This window comes from Anolis carolinensis, chromosome 6 (assembly GCF_035594765.1).
Source record: "Anolis carolinensis isolate JA03-04 chromosome 6, rAnoCar3.1.pri, whole genome shotgun sequence".
Lineage (NCBI taxonomy): Eukaryota > Metazoa > Chordata > Lepidosauria > Squamata > Dactyloidae > Anolis > Anolis carolinensis.
The window spans coordinates 103,408,705-103,430,652 of NC_085846.1; the positions used below are offsets into that span (position 1 = coordinate 103,408,705).

General features: G+C 36.4%; 1 protein-coding gene across 1 annotated transcript in view; it reads right to left on the minus strand.

Annotated features, from left to right (window-relative positions):
• pard3 (par-3 family cell polarity regulator) overlaps positions 1–21,948 on the minus strand; it is a gene marked incomplete in the record, with an annotated part of 618,554 nt that overhangs the window by 212,629 nt on the left and 383,977 nt on the right. Inside the window, 2 exon segments of the mRNA XM_062984552.1 lie at positions 4,949–5,119; positions 6,580–6,765. Coding sequence (XP_062840622.1) covers positions 4,949–5,119; positions 6,580–6,765 — 357 coding nt within the window.

The window sequence follows — 21,948 nt, forward strand, 5'->3', positions numbered from 1 at the left end:
TAAATGTGTGTATCTGAGATTGAAAGAGAAGGCAGGGGAAGCCTTCAGAATATTTAAAATGTGTATTGACACTCCTGGTGGGTTTCCAGGTGATGCATTTTGCTCATCACAAAAGGTTGGTTCAGTGTATTAAGGTAAAAACAGACTGGGAGATAAGCCAAGTGATATTTTCATATGAAGATCTGGGACAACTATTCAAAAACGTTCAAAGTTTCTTAGTTAAAAATAAGCCTAACTGGTTTATTTGAATTGCCAAATTTCTTTTGTCATTCATCCTGTTGTCTTTGCACTCATGAGTTAAAACACTGGTCCAACTTGTGGGGGCAGGGGTAGATGATTTACTTTTAAGAATCCTCAGGATGTTAAAGTGGAAGAAGGTGAAGGGAAAAACTAATGATAAAATGTGTAAGTATTTCGGAATAACCTTGAGGAGACCAAGCATAATCAAACTATACTTCATAATCTAGAGTGCATAACACAGTGGCCCTGCATATATGGCTAGACTACAATTCTTATTTGCTTTAGTCAACATATCTAATGGTGAGAGATCTTAGTAGGTGGAGGACAACACATTGAAATAAAGTACAATACCTTTTTTAAAAAAAGACAAAGTAAGCAGTTTGTGTCTTTAACCTCATCCCCCTCTTTTTATCTCTGTGTTCATGTGTGAAATACAATTCCCTTTTATAGCATTTCTAAAATGTTTATGGCATTTATAAGTATGCACTCCTTCCTCCACAGTCCTTATCTCATTCAGCAATAATTTCCTTGAAGTCATTCATGAGTCTACAGCCAAAGGATAGGGATTTGCTGAAATAAAAAGCAAACAAGTAAAGAGGGTGCTAATGTCTCCTCTGTGAAGTAATGACAGCTAGCAAGGAATGCAGACTGGCCGTAAAGCTTATACAAAGCTGTACTGTTTATTCCACAAATCAGGCAGTAAGAGGAATGCAGTCCACACTATGGGATGTTTTGTCCTCATGCAGACAATGTCATGTTTTAACTAAGGAAAAAGAGTTTGCTGCCTGGTCCTTTATCATTCTGATAAGAAGAAGCCGCTCGATAAATACTATGTAGTTGATAAATACTACCTGTTCTAACTAGAACTGGTTTGGCTCTTATCTGAAGACATGATAAAGAACAGTTAAATGGTCACTGGCATTTCTACAGTATCATTATGCCAAGTGATGTATTAATAAAGTATGGCAAAATGTGCACCTGGAAAAACAAAGCCAAAATGGCAAGTAATTAAATTTTCCCTATCACCTTTGTTTTGATTATCATCTGGCTGGGACTTTCAGAGTGAAGGTTATAAACATTGACCTTGTGGTTTTTAACTGAACTTGTAATCTATTATAAACCACAATTGGAAAGGGACACAAAATGCTGCAGGAGTTCTTTGTCCAAACTACTGAGACCAGTAAACTGCTAGGGACATACACTTTTGACTTGCTCCTTATTTGCAATGGTAGAAAAGGAACTTTCCTGCATAACATTTTCACAGTATTCAGACGATTCAAACCTGTTTTGCAAAGCAATTCTGTATAAAAATACAGAGGAGATAGTATTGCAGGAAAAAAAAGAATCTGCTTCAAGAAAAACAGTTTAGAGAAGCATAATATAGTGTACAAAATCTGTGGGTTCTGTGCAAAACTATATTTTTGTTCTTGTAAAAAGTGTTTTTGAGCAAAAACCCTTTTTTCTTGGACAAAAACACTTTCTAGAAACACACATCAGTTTTAATGTTGTAAGCCCATGTGTTTTTCTGAATAGAAACAATTTCCTGTGTCTAGAACAATTTTGAAATCATGAGTGCTGGTTGGAAACTTGCACAACATTACTCCATTTACTCCATTCTCCCCGAAACAGGTTTCCTAAATGCTACTTTCTTTACATACCAGATTCCAATAGCATTGTTATACAATTCACCATGAAGCCGTAGCATGTTTGATGCACAAAGCTCAAATGCCAAGAGCATGGGCAGAGAACCTTTGATTTATTTTTATTTATTTCATTTTAGGGACTCAAGGTAGTTAACAGCTACCATGACATAATACAAATGAAAAAACGGATGTAAATATACATATATGTTAAAAAGCAATTAAATCTTTTTGTCATGAAACCTAAAAATTAGAATACAACAAAAATACAGTCAAAATTATAGTTTAAAACTATACCATTCCCCAAAATCCCATTCACACCATCTTTGGTTCTTCAGATGTTTTGGAATTCAGTTCCCACAAACCTCACTTTCCATAACTAATGATAAGGGGTTGTGGTACCAAAGAAAGAAAAAACTTGGCAGGAACTATGTACAATTAAGTAGCTACTTTTATGTAGGTTCTTCCCCAATAACAAAGTTATAGTTACAGTACATGGCAACCATAACTTGAAAAGGAATGACTTCTCTTCTGGTATAACTATAATGTTTATATTTATTTTCCAGTTACATAGATGTGGCTCACTACATGCTAGTGCCAGTATTTCCCTGGCTTTTGCTCTGTCTTGTATTGTTGCCTTATGCTCTATTATAGGTGTTAAGATGATGGCAGGACAGAGGATGAGAGAGTGGTGCAGACCCTACAAACTAGAAGGATGCAGCATTCAAATTCTGAAAAGTAACTAATTGTTAACGCTTATTTTTTAGAAATCAAAAGCAAAGCATTACTATTTTTTAAGCAGCAACTAACTGAGGGGAGTGGATTGATAATTGCAACAAATTATCTTTTAAAAGTACCTTTCAAAGTTTTGGCTAAGGAGTTCCTGACCTTGGAATTTAGAAGGGGCCAAAAAAGCCCCACAACAACTCAAACCAAAACCCCCAAACACCTAAACAAACTACCCTTGGTGACAGCTACTGTACTGTTTTAACGAAATAGCTAGTTGATAAATAATGTAGCTAAACTGGAAAATGGTCTTTCAATACCATTTGAATCTAAAGTTAAACAGCAGTATAACAAATTGATGGATGCATTGCCCTCTCCTTATAATTCATAGTTTAAAAAAAATATCTGGCAAATTGGGATTATCTGAAACAGACGCATGAAACTCTCTCTGCAGTCCAAATCACTTAAAGATAAATTTATTTTCTTCCTTTTATTACAAGGCAAATAAAGAAAACCCTTCAATTTGAATCCCAAAATGCATTAGTCTAAGGTAGTGTCATTATTCTAACAGCCAGACAAAGAAAAAGTACCTCCTGGGTTACAAGAGGCAGAAGAGGGAATTTTCAGCTTATTATCAGCTACAGTGATTTCTCCAACAAAAATTCCACCTCCAGCAACATTTCTATAAGTATCCCTCATGATTCAAATCTTGACTTACAAAGTTATAAATCTTTGGAATCGGATGTAGAAAACAATTATGAAGGTGAACAAGTTGAACATAACCTTGCGCACTCTGTTTTAGCTGTGGTACCTTGATAAGATTCAAAAGCAATACTGTTTCCCAGCACCAACCCAAACAAGTGACAGCTTGAACAGCAAGGTAACAATTTCAGCTAAGAGGTCTGTGGGTTTTCTATAACCTCTTCTGAGAACAGGAATGTATTTTAGTTTTCTGATAGACACTGCTCAAGGTGTGTGTATGGGGGGGGGGGGGGGGGGAACCAATGCAGATACTGTCTATTCCCAAATATTAAATTCCAACCCAAAGGCAACTTGAGCAAGTTAAATGCAATGACACTTTTTGATGTCCTTAAATCTGCTACACGCTTTATTTATAAGCCCAGGGAGTTGTTGACATCTCATTGATCTTAGGACACATGTTCAAAATGCAGTTTACTGAATCAATAAGGGAGCAGCTCTGTCATTAGGTTGAGTAAGGCAGCCATCTCAGGCCTTAGCAGATGTCAGCTGTCACGAAAAGGAAGCAAACTGTTAGTCATTTCATTTATTACTATCATGTTTTTACTCTCGAGGAGAAGTGTGTCTGAGATATTCTGCCTCAGATGCTAAATATATTGGTCATCTTTGGTTACAATTCATTTTTTCTTTGAGACATATGCATATGGATCTCTGTATGTTATGTGCCTTCAAGTCACCTCTCAACTTATTGTGACCCCATTAATTTCATAGTATTTTCTTACACAATAGTCAGAGCTAGTATTGCCTGTTCTTTCCTCTGAAATATAGTCTACAACACCTGATATTCATCACAGTTTCCTATCCAAGTATTAACCAGGGCTGGCCCTGTTTAGTTTCCAATATCAGGTAGGATCTGGACCTTTTAGGGCATTTAAGCCCTTGTAGTATGAGTATACATACAGAGATGAATGCTTCTGCAAAGACAACAAAATGCATTGGATAAATATCAAACACTTGGATTTTAAATAAAACATAGTTTCCCAGACTACATAAGATGAGTGTGTGTGTATGAGCCCTACGTTTCCACATCCGTATATGTACATAGATGTATTACTATAAACACAACTGTGTTTATCAAAAGCTATTGTCATAAAAGTAAGTAAATATTAACATTTAAGCATATTATTTGATATTTATACTTTTAATTTAAAATCCTGTTTCTATATTTCCACTGCTTTAGAGTGGGCTTACTCTAAGTGGAAGTAGCAACTGGGGCCATATGTTGATGTTTCTCCCCAAACTTGTTAAAATATAGGGAATTCCTTCCAAATTCAGGATGGCTGAGATCATCATCAGTTTTTAAATCAGTATTTTACACCTTATTATGAAATATTAGGTATCCAATATGAAGAAAATATTTTCATTATGAAAAAGAGCTCTTTTGCTTTTATCAGATTGATACCACATCTACGTCAACCAATTCTAGCTATGGTGGAGATAGGGAAGAAAGGAGGGGTACAGCAAATAATATCATATACACTTCTAAATTTGGCAAAGGGGGTCTCTCTTCTCAGCCCATATTTTTGCATATGAAATGAATGCTTCTGAGAGCTAATTTTTAAAAAAGGTTTCCATGCTGTTACCTCATTGACTTTGCTTATTCGCCTTGCCACAATGAGCTGAATCATTCCACGTTTGTTTCCCTCCGTGGACATGGACCGACGCAGGGTTTCCATGGCATCCTGGTTTGTCTTACCCAATAACGATTCCCCGTTTACTGCTATTAGTTGATCATTCACTCGGAGTCTTCCATCCTGGCAAGGGAAAATGTAAAGAATAAAGGGCTTTGGCATCTTTGGTGTGGGAGGAAAGAAAATCTTAATCCTCAGGCTTTATGGTAAAGTGAACACAACTATAATGGTTTTCTGAAGAAGTCATTTGCAGACATAGCTTTTCTAATCATTTGCATATTTAAACTTGACATAATTATCATAATCTGTTTACGTAAATAGGTTACTAAGTGAAATGAACAGCTTCAGCTGATCCTATCTTTTTTTTCCCCAAGTTCCATGGAAGCAATCCTTGAGCCATACTAGTGAAAACTAATTTAATGCCAAACTGTCACATCCTTCTTTATACTCCACAACACCCAAAACTCTAATGGAATGGATGGAAGTGGAGCATATACATTTGAATATCACCCTTTAAAACACTAAATGTGCAAAGGGTTCTTTGTCATTCAGGACTTCTGTATCTCAGAGGACTGGGGAGGCAGAAAGAAAGCTTTCTCCTTTGCCTGACCTGGATTCCTTTCTCACTTTGCTGTTTTCCATAAGGGGTTCGCTCTGGCAAAGTGGATGTCTCAAGCATGCATTTCTAGTTGTCTTAAAAGGAAATAAATTGTAATTAAGCTTGCCTTTTGCCATCATGAAATGGGAGATATGCTTGTAAAATGTCAATGCAAAATAATACAACTGTCCTACAATATAATTCACCTTGGAACTGGGAGTTTAGGAAATGTGACATTTGCCGTTCTGCTTCAAGCAGCAAGATGTCTTGAACCAGCACTGAGTACCATGCTTTGGGGAAAAATACAAATCAGGTGATTATAAGAAATTTGTTCAGCAGATCTTTCTTTACTTAGTCCTGCAAACTCTGGGAATTTGGACAAGGGTGTTCACCTCACTCCCAGGTATCCTACAGTCTGACTGATTAATTATCCCCTCTGGTAGGACAGCTCTGTAACTTTTTGGTTGCTTTCATTACTGGTTACTCTGTGGCTTTTTTAGGTTACCTTCTTCCATTTGTACGGTCAGTTGAAAGACTTCCAAATATACCAACACCAGGGCAATATGGGGGCCCTCCTTCTGGATCCACAGGATCCCTCAAGATCTTGCTAAAGGACATGATTAGTTTACTGCTACTGAGCACAGCACCATTCTGTTTTCAATTTCAGAAGTTTTCCAATGTCTCAGATGTTGACCATAAACTAAAAATGTATTACTTTACAGAGTCCTGCCCACTAATTGGCAATAAAGTGAGATAATTACAATGGAACATTTAATATGACTTTATAGATTGTTGTATAGATAGACCGATAGACAGATGGGCAAATTATAGAGAGAGAAAGATAGGAACTTTAACAATGTGAAGATATTAATCATTCAAAGGAATAACTAAGAAAAGAAGAGATCGTGACACTAGTTATTTCCAAAAGAAACTATTTGGAGAAAGATGACAGATGTTTAAAAATACAAGTTCCTCTACCACTTACTTTAGAAGCTGCTCCACCATTTATAATTGACTTGACAAAGATGCCGAGGTCTGCGTGGTTCTCTTTTGACCGGTTACCTTTCACACTGACACCAAGCCCAGCTGATCCTGAATCATTAAGGGGAATTTCAAAAGTCAGGAATTCCCTGGTGCCGTCGGGAGTCAGGACAAGATCTTCTTCTGCTCTCTGTCAGGAAGAGATTAACCATGGTATTATTTAAAAGGATTTGTTGTTTGCAATTATCTTCTAACTACAGCTATTAAGCTTTTAAAAAAATACAAAAAGTACAATTGCCATAATAATTCCAATTGAAATTCTATGGGGAAATCTGTGATAATGGTGCATTTGGCACCACCTTCGAATAATTCATCGAACCAGATGTGACCTCTTTTTCCTCCTCATGTATGCACATATATGTGTGTGGGAGAAAGAATATATATATGTATATAAAGTATGACACTTTCCAAATTAATACAAACTACATCAACTCAATTTTTCCAAACAGGAAGCAATTATCAGAAGCATTAAAACCAATGCAGTTTCTCCAACAAGTTCATTTGCCCTTTTCAAATAATGGTATTTGAATATTTATGTATTCTGACCAGCAAGAAGGATAAAAACAGCAGGCAAATGGATAAATACCCATTAGTCATTTCTACCTTGTTTTTCTTCTACAGTTTTGAGTCTTAGACACGTAAAGCTATACAGATGAGATCAGGTAATAGGAAACCTCTCTGTTCTTGGGTTCCAGAAAAATCATATGGGATGCAGCTGTGAGTACCTTCCTTCTTTTTATTTCACTTTCTTTTCATATTGTTTTTTTATTTGGTCTTCTCATTTTCAAATCTTTCCTCTTTTCATGAATCCCACCCTTATTTTAGAACTCCTGCCTCATCTTGGAAGCTAAAAATGGGTCTAGCCCAGATTAGCACTAGAAAGGGAGAAACGCCAAGGAATACCACGTGTTGCAGGCTATGCTTAAGAGGAAGGCAATGGCAAATCACCTCTGACTATTCAAATAAATCCATGATTTTGCCCCATATTGACTGGTAACTTGAACAGCACATACACAACACAGAGATGTTCAGATGTCAGTTTTTAAGACAGGGAAGGCACAATTGGTTACTCCAGTAGAGCAATGAATGCATCCTCAGTTTTTATCCTAAACTATAAAGGAGACATGCAAGGATGCTGGGGGATTCTGGGAGTTATTATTTAAAAAAGGAACTTCACCAACCACTGACCAGCATATTCCTGCTGGAAATATAAAGAACTACCATATTTCCCTGAAAATAAGACAGTGTCTTATATTAATTTTTGCTCCCAAAGATGTGCTAGGCCTTATTTTCAGGGGGTGTCTTATTTTTCCATGAAGAAGAATTCACATTTATTGTTGAACAAAAAATGAACATTTATTATATAGTGTACAGTAGCTGTCATCCCAAACCAGCATAACCAGACAAACTGTGAGTCCTATCAAAAATTTCTTGTAATTGCCATTATTTCCATGTACAACACTCTATTTACAGATCCTGCATGCTCTAGTGTTCTGTTCAGCGGGCATGCTTCCAAACAAAAACCTTGTTAGATCTTACTTTCGGGGGAGGCCTTATATTTAGTAATTCAGCAAAACCTCTACTAGGTCTTATTTTCTGGGGATGTCTTATTTTAGGGGAAACAGGGTAGCAAAAATTATACAAAAATATGGATCGAGCTCTTTTTAAAAAGGAGAGGAAAATTTGTGGGATAAAGCTCTTTTTCCTCCATACTTAACGTAAGAAAGAAAATCAATAAACCACTACCAAAATCCAGAGATCATCATGAATCATAACTTTAAAACACAAGGGAGGCTATGTAAAATGTGGCATTTAAAAACAAAAATGAAAAAAGATAAAGACAATCACCGACTAATTGCAATAACTTCCATTTGATCTTGATATGCTCCAAATTAACAGCTTCGGCATGTCAATCAAAATACCTCAAGATTATTTTCATGATGAAATGATCTTGCAGAAGGAATTTATTGCTTCATGTTCCCTGGCACCACCGGAAATAAACACACTCAAGTCAATTTACGTGCTGCGATGGCTGATCAACAAGACTCAACTCCCTCAAGAGTTTTTGTGTACCATGTCCAAAACAATTAGCAACTTCACAATGCCCTGTTCAGAGCTGCTGTTCTAAAGAAAAGGTCACCTGAAATTACTTCAACTGAATGAATGAAGCTGCTCGAGTATGTAATTTGCAATAAAAATTCGATGGGTGATAAACTGCATAGGTGACTTATTTTCTTCAAGCTCAAACTTAGCATCAGGGTGGCAGAAGTGACATGAAATCATGTGGCAGTGGGGAGAGTCTTATGACTATGGTCCCTCACCAGTTCACTTCATATGAAGCCCAAGTATGTTTTTATATGCTTCCCTTGTTAAGCTTCATCTCTTAACACACCGACCTTCATCTTGGAAAGAAGTCACGAGTGGAGTGCCACAGGGTTCTGTCCTGGGCCTAGTTCAGTTCACCATCTTTATTAACAACTTAGATGAAGGGTTAGAAGGCATGATCATCAAGTTTGCAGACAACACCAAATTGGGAGGGATAGTCAATACTCCAGAAGACAGGAGCAGAATTCAAAACGATCTTAACGTATTAGAGAGATGGGCCAAAACTAACAAAATGAAGTTTAACAGGGACAAGATACTCCACTTAGGCAGAAATAATGAAATGCAAAGATACAGAATGGGGGACACGTGGCTCGACAGCAGTATGTGTGAAAAAGAACTTGGAGGCCTTGTGGACAACAAGTTACACATGAGCCTACAATGTGATGTGGCGGCAAAAAAGCCAATGGGATTTAGGTCTGCATAAACAGCAGTATAGTGTCTAGATCCAGGGAAGTCGTGCTATTCCTCTATTCCGCCTTGGTCAGACCACACCTGGAATACTGTGTCCAATTCTGGGCACCACAGCTGAGGAGGCTTTTAAGCAGAGGCTGGATGGCCATCTGTTAGGGGTGCTTTGAATGTGATTTTCCTGCTTTTTGGCAGGGGGTTGGATTGGATGACCTGTGAGGTCTCTTCCAACTCTATAATTTTATGATTCTATGACCTTCTCCATTTCATTGTTTTCCTTTCACCATTCTCCCTCATCTTTCTGTAGTCTTCCTATCTGTTGTAATATTGACTGTAATTTGGCCACATGAAGTTGTGCAATGGATTTTTTTAAAAAATAGAACATTATATATATAAAGATGCTTGGCCCTCTGAGATTCAGAGATGCATTTAGTTGGGACACATAAAATTTGGCAAATTGATAGTCTAAAGCTCATGGATTCCAAGAAAGTCAAAGACCTAACCCAGGCTCTCTAGGCATTTTGGACTTCAGTTCCCAGAATTCCTGATCAATGAAAAGCTGGCTAGGGCTTCTGGGTGTTGTAATCAAAAATACCTGGAAGGTCACAGGTTGAAGATGCTCAAGAAGTATACACAGTCTACAATCAAATGGCTCATACACTTCTTGAAATTAGATATGTTTGTATGACAACGGACACTGATTTCTAGGAATACAACTGTCCATCACTTTCTCTAAATGGAAAACCATAAATACGTTTGTGGCATTTCCTGTTATTCCATGCATGCTGAAACTTGACTTTCCCTAAGTGGGGATGATCCAAGGGGTGAGGGAACATAACAGTATGATAGAAGACAAGCAAGAGCCAGCATGGTGTAGCAGCCTAAGTATTTAACTAAGACTTTAAAAAACAGGTTTTAAATTGTTGCTTGGTCATGGAAACCCATTGGGTGACCTTAAGCAAGTCATGCTTTCTCAGAGAAAGGCAAACTCCATCTGAACAAATCTTGATAAGGTCACCTTAGGATTGTTATATATCAGAAATGACTTGAGGGCACACAATTACAGATAAAACAGGAAACAAGCCTTGTGAATTTATGAAAAACTTGAAGAATAAGAGAGAACAAAATGATTTTAAAAATTAACTAAGAAGGAAAAAAGAAAGGAAAATTGCTGTGGCACTTAGAAAGCCACAGATACTTCTGTTCAACCTTGGACAGCAGCAATTAATAATAGTCAGAAAATAAATGGAAGGACTTATATTAAGGAGAAATAAAAGACGAGTATGTAATCTCCTCCATACACACACCAGGAAACAACATTGACTATGCCACCTATCTTTTATGAAATGACAGTTACAGGAAAGAAAATAAGAACATTGTGAAAGCATAGAAGATGAGATAAATAAAATGTTAACGCAAAAATAGCAGGAAAAATAAAATTAATAAACAAGAACAAAGCGAGTAATAAGTTTAAAAAAAATCAGCTCAAGGTAAGTTAATAAAACTTTAATTATGGGTTATAGCCAATGGCCTTCTTCCAGAATAACAAGCAACAGTACAGAATGAATTGCTCCTCCTCTCGTACAGTCCCAATTCCCCGAATCCCCACATTTGCTTTGGAAAAATGAGGGAAATGGCTTGGAGCAGATTTGGGAAACCCCAATACAGTATACTGAAAGGGGTGTGTGTGTGTGAAATAGCAAAAGCATGAGAAACACTAGGCCCTTTTAAATGACAAAATTATAGCCCTATAGCCCCACTTTAGCACTGAAACCTTTGGAATGCTGGGGATTTGTATTTTATTATTATTTATTTGCTATTTATTTATTTATTTATTTGCTACATTTATATGCCACCCTTCTCACCCCGAAGGGGACTCAGAGCAGCTTACAAATTAAATTTACATACAATATTATATTATGAGTATAGTACAATACTCGTAATAAATTACCATATTGTACTGTATCAATATATTGTAATATTATTAGTAATATTACATGTAAAATATAGTATATAATTAATATTATTATATTGTATTATTAGTATTATATCATATTATAATATAATATTATGAATATTATATGTATATACGATATGTTATAATTATTATATATTATTGTAAATTATATTGTGTGTGTGTGTATATATATATATATATGTGTGTGTGTGTGTATATGTATACACACACACACACACACACACACATATATATATATATATATATATATATATACATATATATATATATATACACACATATACATATGTATACATATTTTAGGGAGTGTCATTGAGAAATCTCAACCACGAAGCTCCACTAAATCTGAACAAACTATCAAATCCAGGATTTCATGACAACTGAAGTGGAATTGTAACACTGTAATCTTGCAGTATGAAAGGGTCCACTGTCTACAAATACTCAACTATTAAAATATTATAAGCTCACAGAGCTGGAAGAGACTGCAAGAGCCCTCCAGTCCAACCACTTGCCACAAAGGAACACATAATCAAAACATTCATTACGTATAGCCAGTGCCACCCATCATGTTTAAAAACCTCCAAAGAAGGAGAACCCACCACAAATATATTCCAATACAGATGGAGACATGTCAGAATCTAGCAGGCTGGTTTCCAAATTTTGTCTCTGATGTTGTACAACGTCTAGAGTCCTTGATTGGAGATTATGCTGAAGTTTGGCTTCCGGGAATAGTAATGTAACAGCATTCTTGGACCCAAGGCTGAAAATAACTGGGAGCCATTTGTACACATAATAGTGCCCTGTAGAAATCATGCATTTATTTTAAAGAAATTCTTAGCAGAATAAAAGTTGTTTCTTTAAAAAGCAAATAAATACACTTTAAAATGCCTCAAGATAAAAAGGAGTGGTATGCTCCCTTGTACAGAATTTTTGATTTAAAAAGGAAGGTCAGAAAACAAATGTTTACTACAACTAGAAGGAGAAGATCTGAAATTTGGGCTCTATGCCTATCTCTGGTATGATAAAATAAAGGCAGACTCTTATTTCATAATCACTGCATAAGGAGATTGTTATTAAATGTGTGGAATAAGTATAAGAAAAGATATGACAGCAGAACATCACTCTCCACATGAAGTTCTGTTTAGAAGGAAAATTGCCTTGAAAAAGAAATGGTTGACTTATAAAGACCTCTTGGTGTTGGATAATGATTGGTATAGAATAAAGACAAGAGAGGAACTACTGCCTAAGTACTTTCCAATACAACCATTTCCCTACAGACAATTAATAGAACTATTTAAAATGGAAAAAAATACTTGTATTTGTTATGGATATACCCAAATTTGAAACTGGTTTGGACTCTAGAGATAATCACTTAATTGCTAAGTTGTACAAATTATTGTTGAAATATGAAATGGAGAAGGAACAGGTAAAAAAATGTATGGTTAAATTGCCACAAAGTTTTGGTAAACAAATACAAATAGAACAATGGGAAAGAGTTTGAACAAAAAGTTTAAAATGTACACTGTGCAATGATTTGAATTTTTAAAATAAAATGATGTATAGATGGTACCTAACACCAGAAAGGATTGCTAAGATATATAAAAATAGTTCTAGTAACTGTTGGAAAGGTGGGGGAAAGGTGGGCATTTTTTACCATATTTGGTGGTCATGTAAAAAGGACCAGAAATACTGGGTACAAATGCATATGATTTTAGAAGAAATTGTTAAAGTCAAATTTGAAATAAACTCTGAACTCTAACTGCTCGAGATGTTAGATGAACAACTCAATGGAATACGTTGAAGGTTATTACTATACATGATAACAGCAGCAAGAATTACCTACTCTCAAAGATGGAAAGACTCAATTATTCAGTCCTAAGATGATGGCTTATGAAAATAAGCAAACGTGCAGAAATGGATAAACTCACGATGTTGTTTAAAGAGAAATCCCTAACTAACTTTAAGAAAGATTGAGCCTAATCTCCATAATTGGTTTTTTGGACTAGAAGTATGTTATTATGTCGGTAAAGGATGTACCAATGGTTCTTTTTCACCAAATGGGTGTAGAAAACCAAGAGAAACATACTGAGAATATAAAGCCCTTAGATTTGATAACGTAGATTTTTTGTAGTCTGTGCTAGCTATTGTTTCTTTGATGATTAGGATGCAATTGCATTTTTTGTATGTTTATATGTTGGTTTTGTTTTAATCTTAGTAAAAATTATTTATCAAAACAAGAACAACAGGAATATAAAGCACAATCTTTAAAAATGGTGAGTTAAAATACTAATTTAAATGGTCCTTATATACATTACAGTCCTAATGTACAAATGCATATTTTTCCTCCAGCATAATTCTAGTAGTGCTGATCTGGTGGCGGCTTTATATCAGGTGCTTCTAGACTAATGTTGAATAATTGAGTGCTGCCTAAGATCACTACAAATCTTGATTAACCTTTCTTGTGGAGTGGGAGGATGAGTCTTAAAGGAGTTCTAGAAGCACGTGAAATAGTCTGAACTTGACAAGCACATCTCTCCTTCTTTTATTGGAAGCCATGTGGAGCTCAATCCATATTTTATTTATTAGAAGCTTACAATCTGCCTTCCCAGGGAGAAGTTTTTCCCCAGCATCACATTCCCCACTAACAACTACCTGAGCCTAATGTAGCTCACCGATAAAATGTCAGGCTCATGTCTACCTGTCTTGGGGAGACAGGGATACAAATGTGATGAACAACTGGATGTTTAGGATATCATCTGGGGATATTGAGATTTGGAACTCTCCCATGAAATCTACACTCAAAACTCAGTAAATGATAGGCAATAGGAATGAACAGTTTATGATTTCTACTTCATTTGTTTTCTAACTGAACTTGTATGATGCTATGTATCATTTATATTTTATCCAGTTCTTTCAACTTGTTCCTTTCAGGGTTTGCTCATAGCTAGACCAGCAGCAGAATAGTATAACATTCGGAATATTGTCAAGATAGGTGGAGTTTTTTCCATCACATCAAACATACTGCAAAATTATTATTATCCAGATGCCCTGTTTTCAGGATGTGTTAAATTTGACCTTGGGTTCTAAACAATATTATCTTTTGTTCCTAAAATTCTTAAACTTCTACAATAGGAAAAGGGGCATTTGTGTTTGTCTGTTTCAAGGGGGAAAATAACCTTAACAGAGTCCTGTGGTTGCCTATTTAGTATCTGTCTGTCTTTTAACATCAGTCACATACAAATTAATTGTAAGACGTGACATTGTTTATATAGCTAAACACATGTGTATTCTGTCAATATGCTTAAAGAGAAGGGTGTGTTTTGAAGATACAATGCTGAATATTAGGTAAACTAATATGGATATAGGATGGCTGTACTGATTTCCTACAAACTCACGAATGTTGTAATCATGAGATTACAACACAACATATTTTATTTATTGATAGTTGATTTCTTTCTTTTGATCTTATTAAACAGTTTGAGTATTGCTAATCTGGAATTCCTAAATCCAAACTACTCCTGAATTCAAAATTATCCACATGGGTGGTTGAGACCTTCACTTTCTGCTGGTCTAAGGTACTCATACTTGGTGTTAGGTACAAAATTATTAAAATATTCTGTATATAATTACCTTCAGATTATGTGCATAAGGTATATATGAAACATAAATGAATTTTGTGTTTAGACTTGGATCACATCCCCAGGTATCTCGTCATGGACATGCAAGATTTCCAAAATCTGTTATTTCTGTTAAAATATTCCAAAAATTTCCAAAATCTGTTAAATCTGTTATCTCTTAATCTGGAACTCCCTCCCCAGAGAGGCTAGATTAGCGCTCATCCTGGCCACCTTCCAGAAAGACCTGAAAACTTTGTTGTTCCAATGTGCCTTTGACTTATCAGTTTAACAATTTGACTTGGCCTTTATACCCCTACCTAATATCTAGCCTTTGCACTTTATTACCAGCCCTGTCCCTGTAGTATTTTGCACAAACCCTGGCCTTTTAACACTGATCACACCTACTGGCTACTGGTTATCAGCAGTTGTTGAGTTCATGTTCTTATGATGTTTTTATGTGGTTAATACCTTGTAATCGAAATGTATTTTATGGTGATGCATTTTAATTTTTGTTCCACTGGGCTTTCCCTACGTAAGCCGGCCTGAGTAACTTCTGGGAGACAGGGTGGGATATAAGAATAATGTTATTATTACTATTATTACTATTATTTCCAAAATTCTAGTCAAGCATAAGGTATACTTATCCTCTACCATATGCATACATACATACTTGTATGAATGTACTATCCTGATTTAGAATTGCAAGGATGAACCTTACTCAGAGATGCATGTGTCCTCTTTTTTCTTCCCTGGAGCATTAACCAACTATCTTACAAGTTTTGTTTGGGTTTAATGATTTCAACTTCACTACCTCTGATAACGTTTGATGCAGCTCATCCTTATTAACCTAACTCATGGTTTTATTGTTAACAAAGAAATAAAGCCATTACATATATGCCCTTGTTTAAAACTAGGCACAATTTTATTAAACTGAGCAATACATTACAGCATAAAAATCAGACATAATATTGGTTTTTAAATATTCTTTTAGTATGCATAATTTTTAAAATGCAGATAAAATTCATCTTTAAAATTCTATCTTTTAAAAGGTGTTCTTTTCTCACACAGATATGGGATATGTCTTCTTTTTTGTAATATACAGGGGGCCATTTGTAAACAAAGAAGCTTGGTCCCCCCCCCCAATCAGATTGAGTAATAATTAAATAATGGGATGATAGCCTTTGTAAGGCTATCATCCCGTGAGTTCAAGTGTCCATAAAAATCTTTCATAATTAAACGGTTGCTTCATGTACACAGAACAAAAGTACTTAGGCAACCAAATACATTCCTTTGAGACTTCAAGTTTAGCATCTTTCTGTGGAGAACAATTGAAAGTTTCTGAGTTCCACTGGTATATCTCCATACAGATGAATACATATTAAAAAGAGCATATTCATTCAAACCTGGGCATCAGGCCACTAATGTGATGTAGCTTCCCCATTGATTTCACTTCTGCTTTCTTTATTTGATTAAACAGCAAACCTAAAGAGCCTCACAGGCAAAATGTGCTCATAGGTTTGATTTTCTCAGTGATGCTACAAGTGCCCAATGCTTAACTATATAATCCCGTGCAGCTGATCCTCAGACACATTTAAAAAATCGCTTTCTTCTCACTTCAGCTTCTCCTGAGCTAAATATTTTAATTTCTGCCACATGTTAGGGTAAACATTAATTAATCTTATTTGCACATACATACAGAGGCTCATTATTCTTATTAGCTAAGTTAATATGTCACATCTGGCAAGGATTGCACTTTAGCACAAATCTAACAGTAGCTGCTAAATATCAGTGGCTCTATGCAGTGCTGTGTTTGGTATGTCATGAAAGACGGGGCTCTACTTTAAGTTCTAATCTTATCATTGAAATGTGATTTATAAGCTACTGCAGCATTCAAATTTGAAGCCTTTCTCTGCTACAGCTCCAGTCACAGAGCCAGAGGTAAGTTTAAATACACTAAAGGCATCAGTTCCTGTCTGCTCTAGGAGGTTAACGGGTCAGACCGTTAGTATTATGATGGGAGACTGCCAATAAAAACCAGGTGCAGTGGACTACTTGGGGCCACATGCCTCCCCTGTCCTACCAGTAGAAAGGTAGCTAGTTAAATGTTTTGTTTGTAAAAAAAGTGATTTTCACCGATTCCCCACTCGGAATATCCTGGGCTGAGGGGGATACTGGAAGGAAATATAGTCGGAAGAGGACCATGGTCATAAAAAGGTTGAGAAACACTGGGCTATATTACAGAACAAGGAAATGGTAAAACATCTCTGTGCATTCCTTGACTAAGAAAATCTTATGAAATTTATGGGGTTGTCATAGGTCTACCGTTAATTTGAAGATCCATGTATAAAAACATGAGGAAAGTGTAATCCAAAGGTTACATGCAGAGCCAGTCTCATCCCATTTTTTCAGCCCTCAAGCGTCTAGGAATAATCCCACACAAAATCCACACTTTCCAGTTCTTGAATATTTTCAACAATTCACTTAAAATCACCCAAACAGCCCCCAGACATTCAGTGGTGTGCTTTCTAGCAAAACCCAAACCCACAATTGCTGGAAAACAGCATGAAAACAAACAGGAAGTGATGAGGTGGCACATGTTATTTCCTGGCAGTGTTGCTTCCCAAGAGTGAGCCCACCACCATCTTAGGCAGAATATGTCACAGCTTTATATGCAAAGGGCCAGTATTTATGGGTAGAGTGGCTGCTTTCTATTATTCAATCCAGGATTTGGGAGGGGATAATTTAATTTCCCCCTGCTACAGGGCACATCTACAGGGATGGTGCCCTAAGGTGAAACAGCCATACTGCTCTCCCCTTCCTGAAGCAGCACAAAGGGTAGTGTGACATGTAGGCACTAACACAATAGTTTGCTTTTGTACTGGATATTGTATAACTGTCACTTTGCTCAGCTGTCCATGTCGTAGCCAGAAGAAGCTAGGGAGGATTAGCTAAATGTGGCACATTACCACTATTCCTCCTCCAGCTCCTCTTCAAATCTCCAGTAGTAATCTTCCTTGCAAGCTGGCCCTCAACCACTCATCTGGCATGGTTTATTGTTATGGTCAGTGGAAGAACAAAGATAACTGCTCAGCAAGGACCACTGTTGCCTATATTTTGACAGTATATGATGACGACATCTGCTGAAGCTACATAGAAGTTTTCCAGGGATTATGAACTGGCTCTTAGATCAGTCAGGGTTGATCCTTCTTGCCTGGCTGCTGCCTAATTTCCCATTCATATATTGGGAGGAGCAGGAAAAATGGGTAATCTAGGTTTAAGAGGGCAGGGTAATCCTCAAGCCTATTCAAAGAATTTACAGACACCTTGAGAAAGACAGTCCATTCTATACTTATTTCTCTTCCCAGCTTCCTTTGGATATTATGAAGGATGTTGTTCTATTGCCAATACTGAAGTGAGATTATCTTGTTTATTTAGTTGGCTTTCATACATGGAAGGGGGACAGAGAACATTTTGAGCTTTTCCTCAGCAGAATGTTGTCTTGGCCTGGCCATGTATCTTCTGAAATAATGTAAGGAAGGACAGATTTAGAGGAAAGAAACAAATTTCCCCACCAGGAAGTCTATTCATATTAAAAAACAATAGTGCAATGTTTACTTTTAATGATCATGGCAACATTTCATAAAATGTGTAGTGTCAGCAGTCCCTGTAATCATATAGAAAATATAATTGGACTTGTAGATGATGTTATCATTCAATTAGATGCATTAATGGAAGATAGCTACTGATATCATATCAGCCATGACACTGCTACATCTAAGGACCCAACATTGGAGCTATAAATTGGGTCAAAACTTTGAAACACAGGGTGGTTTATGGACTAAAGGTCCGAATTTGGGGGAGGGGAGAATATTCCATGTGTTACTCCAAAAAAAGTAATTGCTTTTCCACTGTGCTTTTCCACAGAGGCAAAGTCCACTGTGTTATGGACTTTCTAAAGACTGATGAATAATGTTGACATCAGCACTAACATATTAATGTTAAATCAAAGAAGAAAATAATCGTCAATAAGTCAGTGAGGGAATACTAAGAAATCAATTCATTACGTGACAAGTTATCTTACAAATAACTGCTAAAATATTCACTAACAAATTAATCTAACAAGGAAGATTCAACTTTATTGAAAAGTAACATTGCCAGAATTTAATGATTTTTTAAAAATCTAAATGTTGTTGAATCTTGATACTAAATTGGTGTAATTAACTAATTTCGCAATGAATGATTTTTTAGCTCTGTATGTGGCTGATCATCACTGGAAGCCAGATGGACCACCAGTCTCAGAGCTCATCCAAAATAACTTTCTGGCTGAGGCAAAGGAAAAAATTCTAATCTCTAATCTCAAAGTCAAGTACATAGTACCCTTGGTTAGTCTAGTCATTTGACAACTTATTGATGAAAATCTATTCTTACTGGCAATGAATCAACAACAATTATAACTCAAATAATTAATAATGGCTAAATTTTGCATCATGGTGTATGTTATGTTACTTTACGTTACTTTAGGAATGAACAAATGTTTGTGTCAGGTATAAAAAGGTAAAGGTTTCCCCTGACGTTAAGTCCAGTCATGTCTGACTCTAGGAGTTGGTGCTCATCTCCATTTCTAAGCTGCATGGAGCGCCGTTACCTTCCCACCAGAGCGGTACCTATTGATCTACTCACATTGGCATGCTTTCTAACAGCTAGGTTGGCAGAAGCTGGAGCAACAGTGGGCACTCACTCTGCTCCCGGGATTTGAACTTGGGACCTTTCGGTCTGCAAGTTCAGCAGCTCAGTGCTTTAGCACACTTTGCCACCGGGGCTCCTGTGTCAGGTATAACTGGTCTTATATGTCTCATCTTTGAGAACTCAAAAATCTGCCAAATAATATACTTGTACTATTAATATTATAGTGTGATGAAATTCAGAAATAAATTTCCCTGTAAGAAATGGTAGATTCAAACAAGTATCACCTGCATTTCAAGAGCTATTAAAACTTGATTTCTAATGCTAGACGACAACCACAAAGTATTAACTACAGACATATATGACTTAATATATGAAAGAGCTTGACTTTAACATAGAATCATAGAATCATAGCTGGAAGAGACCACATGGGCCATCTAGTCCAACCCCCTGCCACGCAGGAAAAGCACAATCAAAGCAACCCTTAATAGATAGCCATGCAGCCTCTATTTAAAAGCTTCCAAGGAAGGCACTTCAACCATACTCAGAGGCAAAGAGTTCTTACAGTCAGAAAGTTCTTCCTAATGTTTAGGTGGATTCTCCTTTCCTGTAATTTGAACCCATTGCTCCTAGTCCTAGTCTGACACCTTTTCATATATGTATACATGGCTATCACATCTCCTTTCAACTTTTTACTTCTTCAGGCTAAACATACCCAGTTCTTTAAGACACTCCTCATAGGGTATGGTCTCCAGGCCTTTGATCATTTTAGTTGCCCTTCTCTGGACACCTTCCAGTTTGTCAATATCTCTTTTAAACTGTGGTGCCCAGAATTGGATGCAGTACTCCATGTTAAAATATAGAAAGTATACAAAAAGCTGCTTGTGAATTACTCACATGTACAGGGTGGTTCACCATCATTCAGCTTATTAATTTTGAACATCCAAAGGTTTCAAATTAGCCAGAGAAAGAGATTGTGTGCATTAGTAAGTCTATTCCCTAGGGATTGGTATTTTAACTCCTTGCACTTTTTTTTTTCCAAATCAGGTACTCAGAAACTGCTAGCTCCATTTGATAAAAGAAACAGATCACAGAAACTTCATGGGGTAAACTGAATATATTTTTCTCTTTTTAAAGACTGCCAGATTTGTTTTTAGATTGCATCTTTATTAAAAATGTAATCTTAAATCTTTCAAAGCTGCCCCCAAGTTGATATGAAACCAAATGCAATCACTCTTTCTATTATATGTGGCCATTCTTAAACTACTGAAAAACAAAAAGACTGCATTTTGCTTTATCTCACTGAAAGTCATAAGAAATAATAAGCAACATTCACAATAACCCAATCAACACAGAGAATAATCCTGTCAGCCTCATCCAAAACAAAACTCTCCCCATCTGGCAATAACAATTCAGCTCTAAATAGCATGATGTATTAGCAGGAACATTGATCGAAGTCCGAAAAATCTCATATACAGTATTTGCAAGTGGCTCTTCAAGGAGGATACCCAACTCTCTATCAAGCCTTTCAGAAAACCATGGATTGCTCAAGCACCATACATTATTTCACAGTTTAAAATATATATTTCCAAAGTGAAGTAATTCAGCTAACGATTGCATATCAAGGCCATAATTCTCCCAGCATCAGAAATAACTGGAACTTGACAGGGAATATGGGTCATGCTTTATTTGCACAAAATATTGAACAGAATTTTGGGGTCTCATCATTGGCCATGCAAATAGATAGCACACTTGTATATTTCTAAATGTCTCTCTAGAAAAGATTAGTAATAATTAGGTAAGCTAATATTGAGACACTATTTTCCGTCATAGCTGAAAAACTGAAAAGAATGTTTACACTATGCATAACCTGGGATTTGTGGGGAAACTCTAAGAATAATCACAGCCATATTGGGGACTGTTAAGGCATCATTTGCAACATGTGAATATTTTTCTCCCTCATATAGATGCCAAAATTGTGCCTTTTTCTCTTCCCCTTCCACATATCCCCAAAGGTGCACCATCAAAGTCACTAAGAATGCTGAACAACAACAAGTCCCCACAGGTGAAGCTAAGAGAGGGGTCAAAAACAGATTGGAGAGAAAGAAAACAAACACAGAGGGGGGAGGGAATCAAAATTCACAGTATTATCCCAGCTCTATTGACTTTTCAGGAGAAGGACAAAGGTTAACTGGCAGATGTTCCTCATATCATAATTAACAATTTATTTCTATGCAATGTA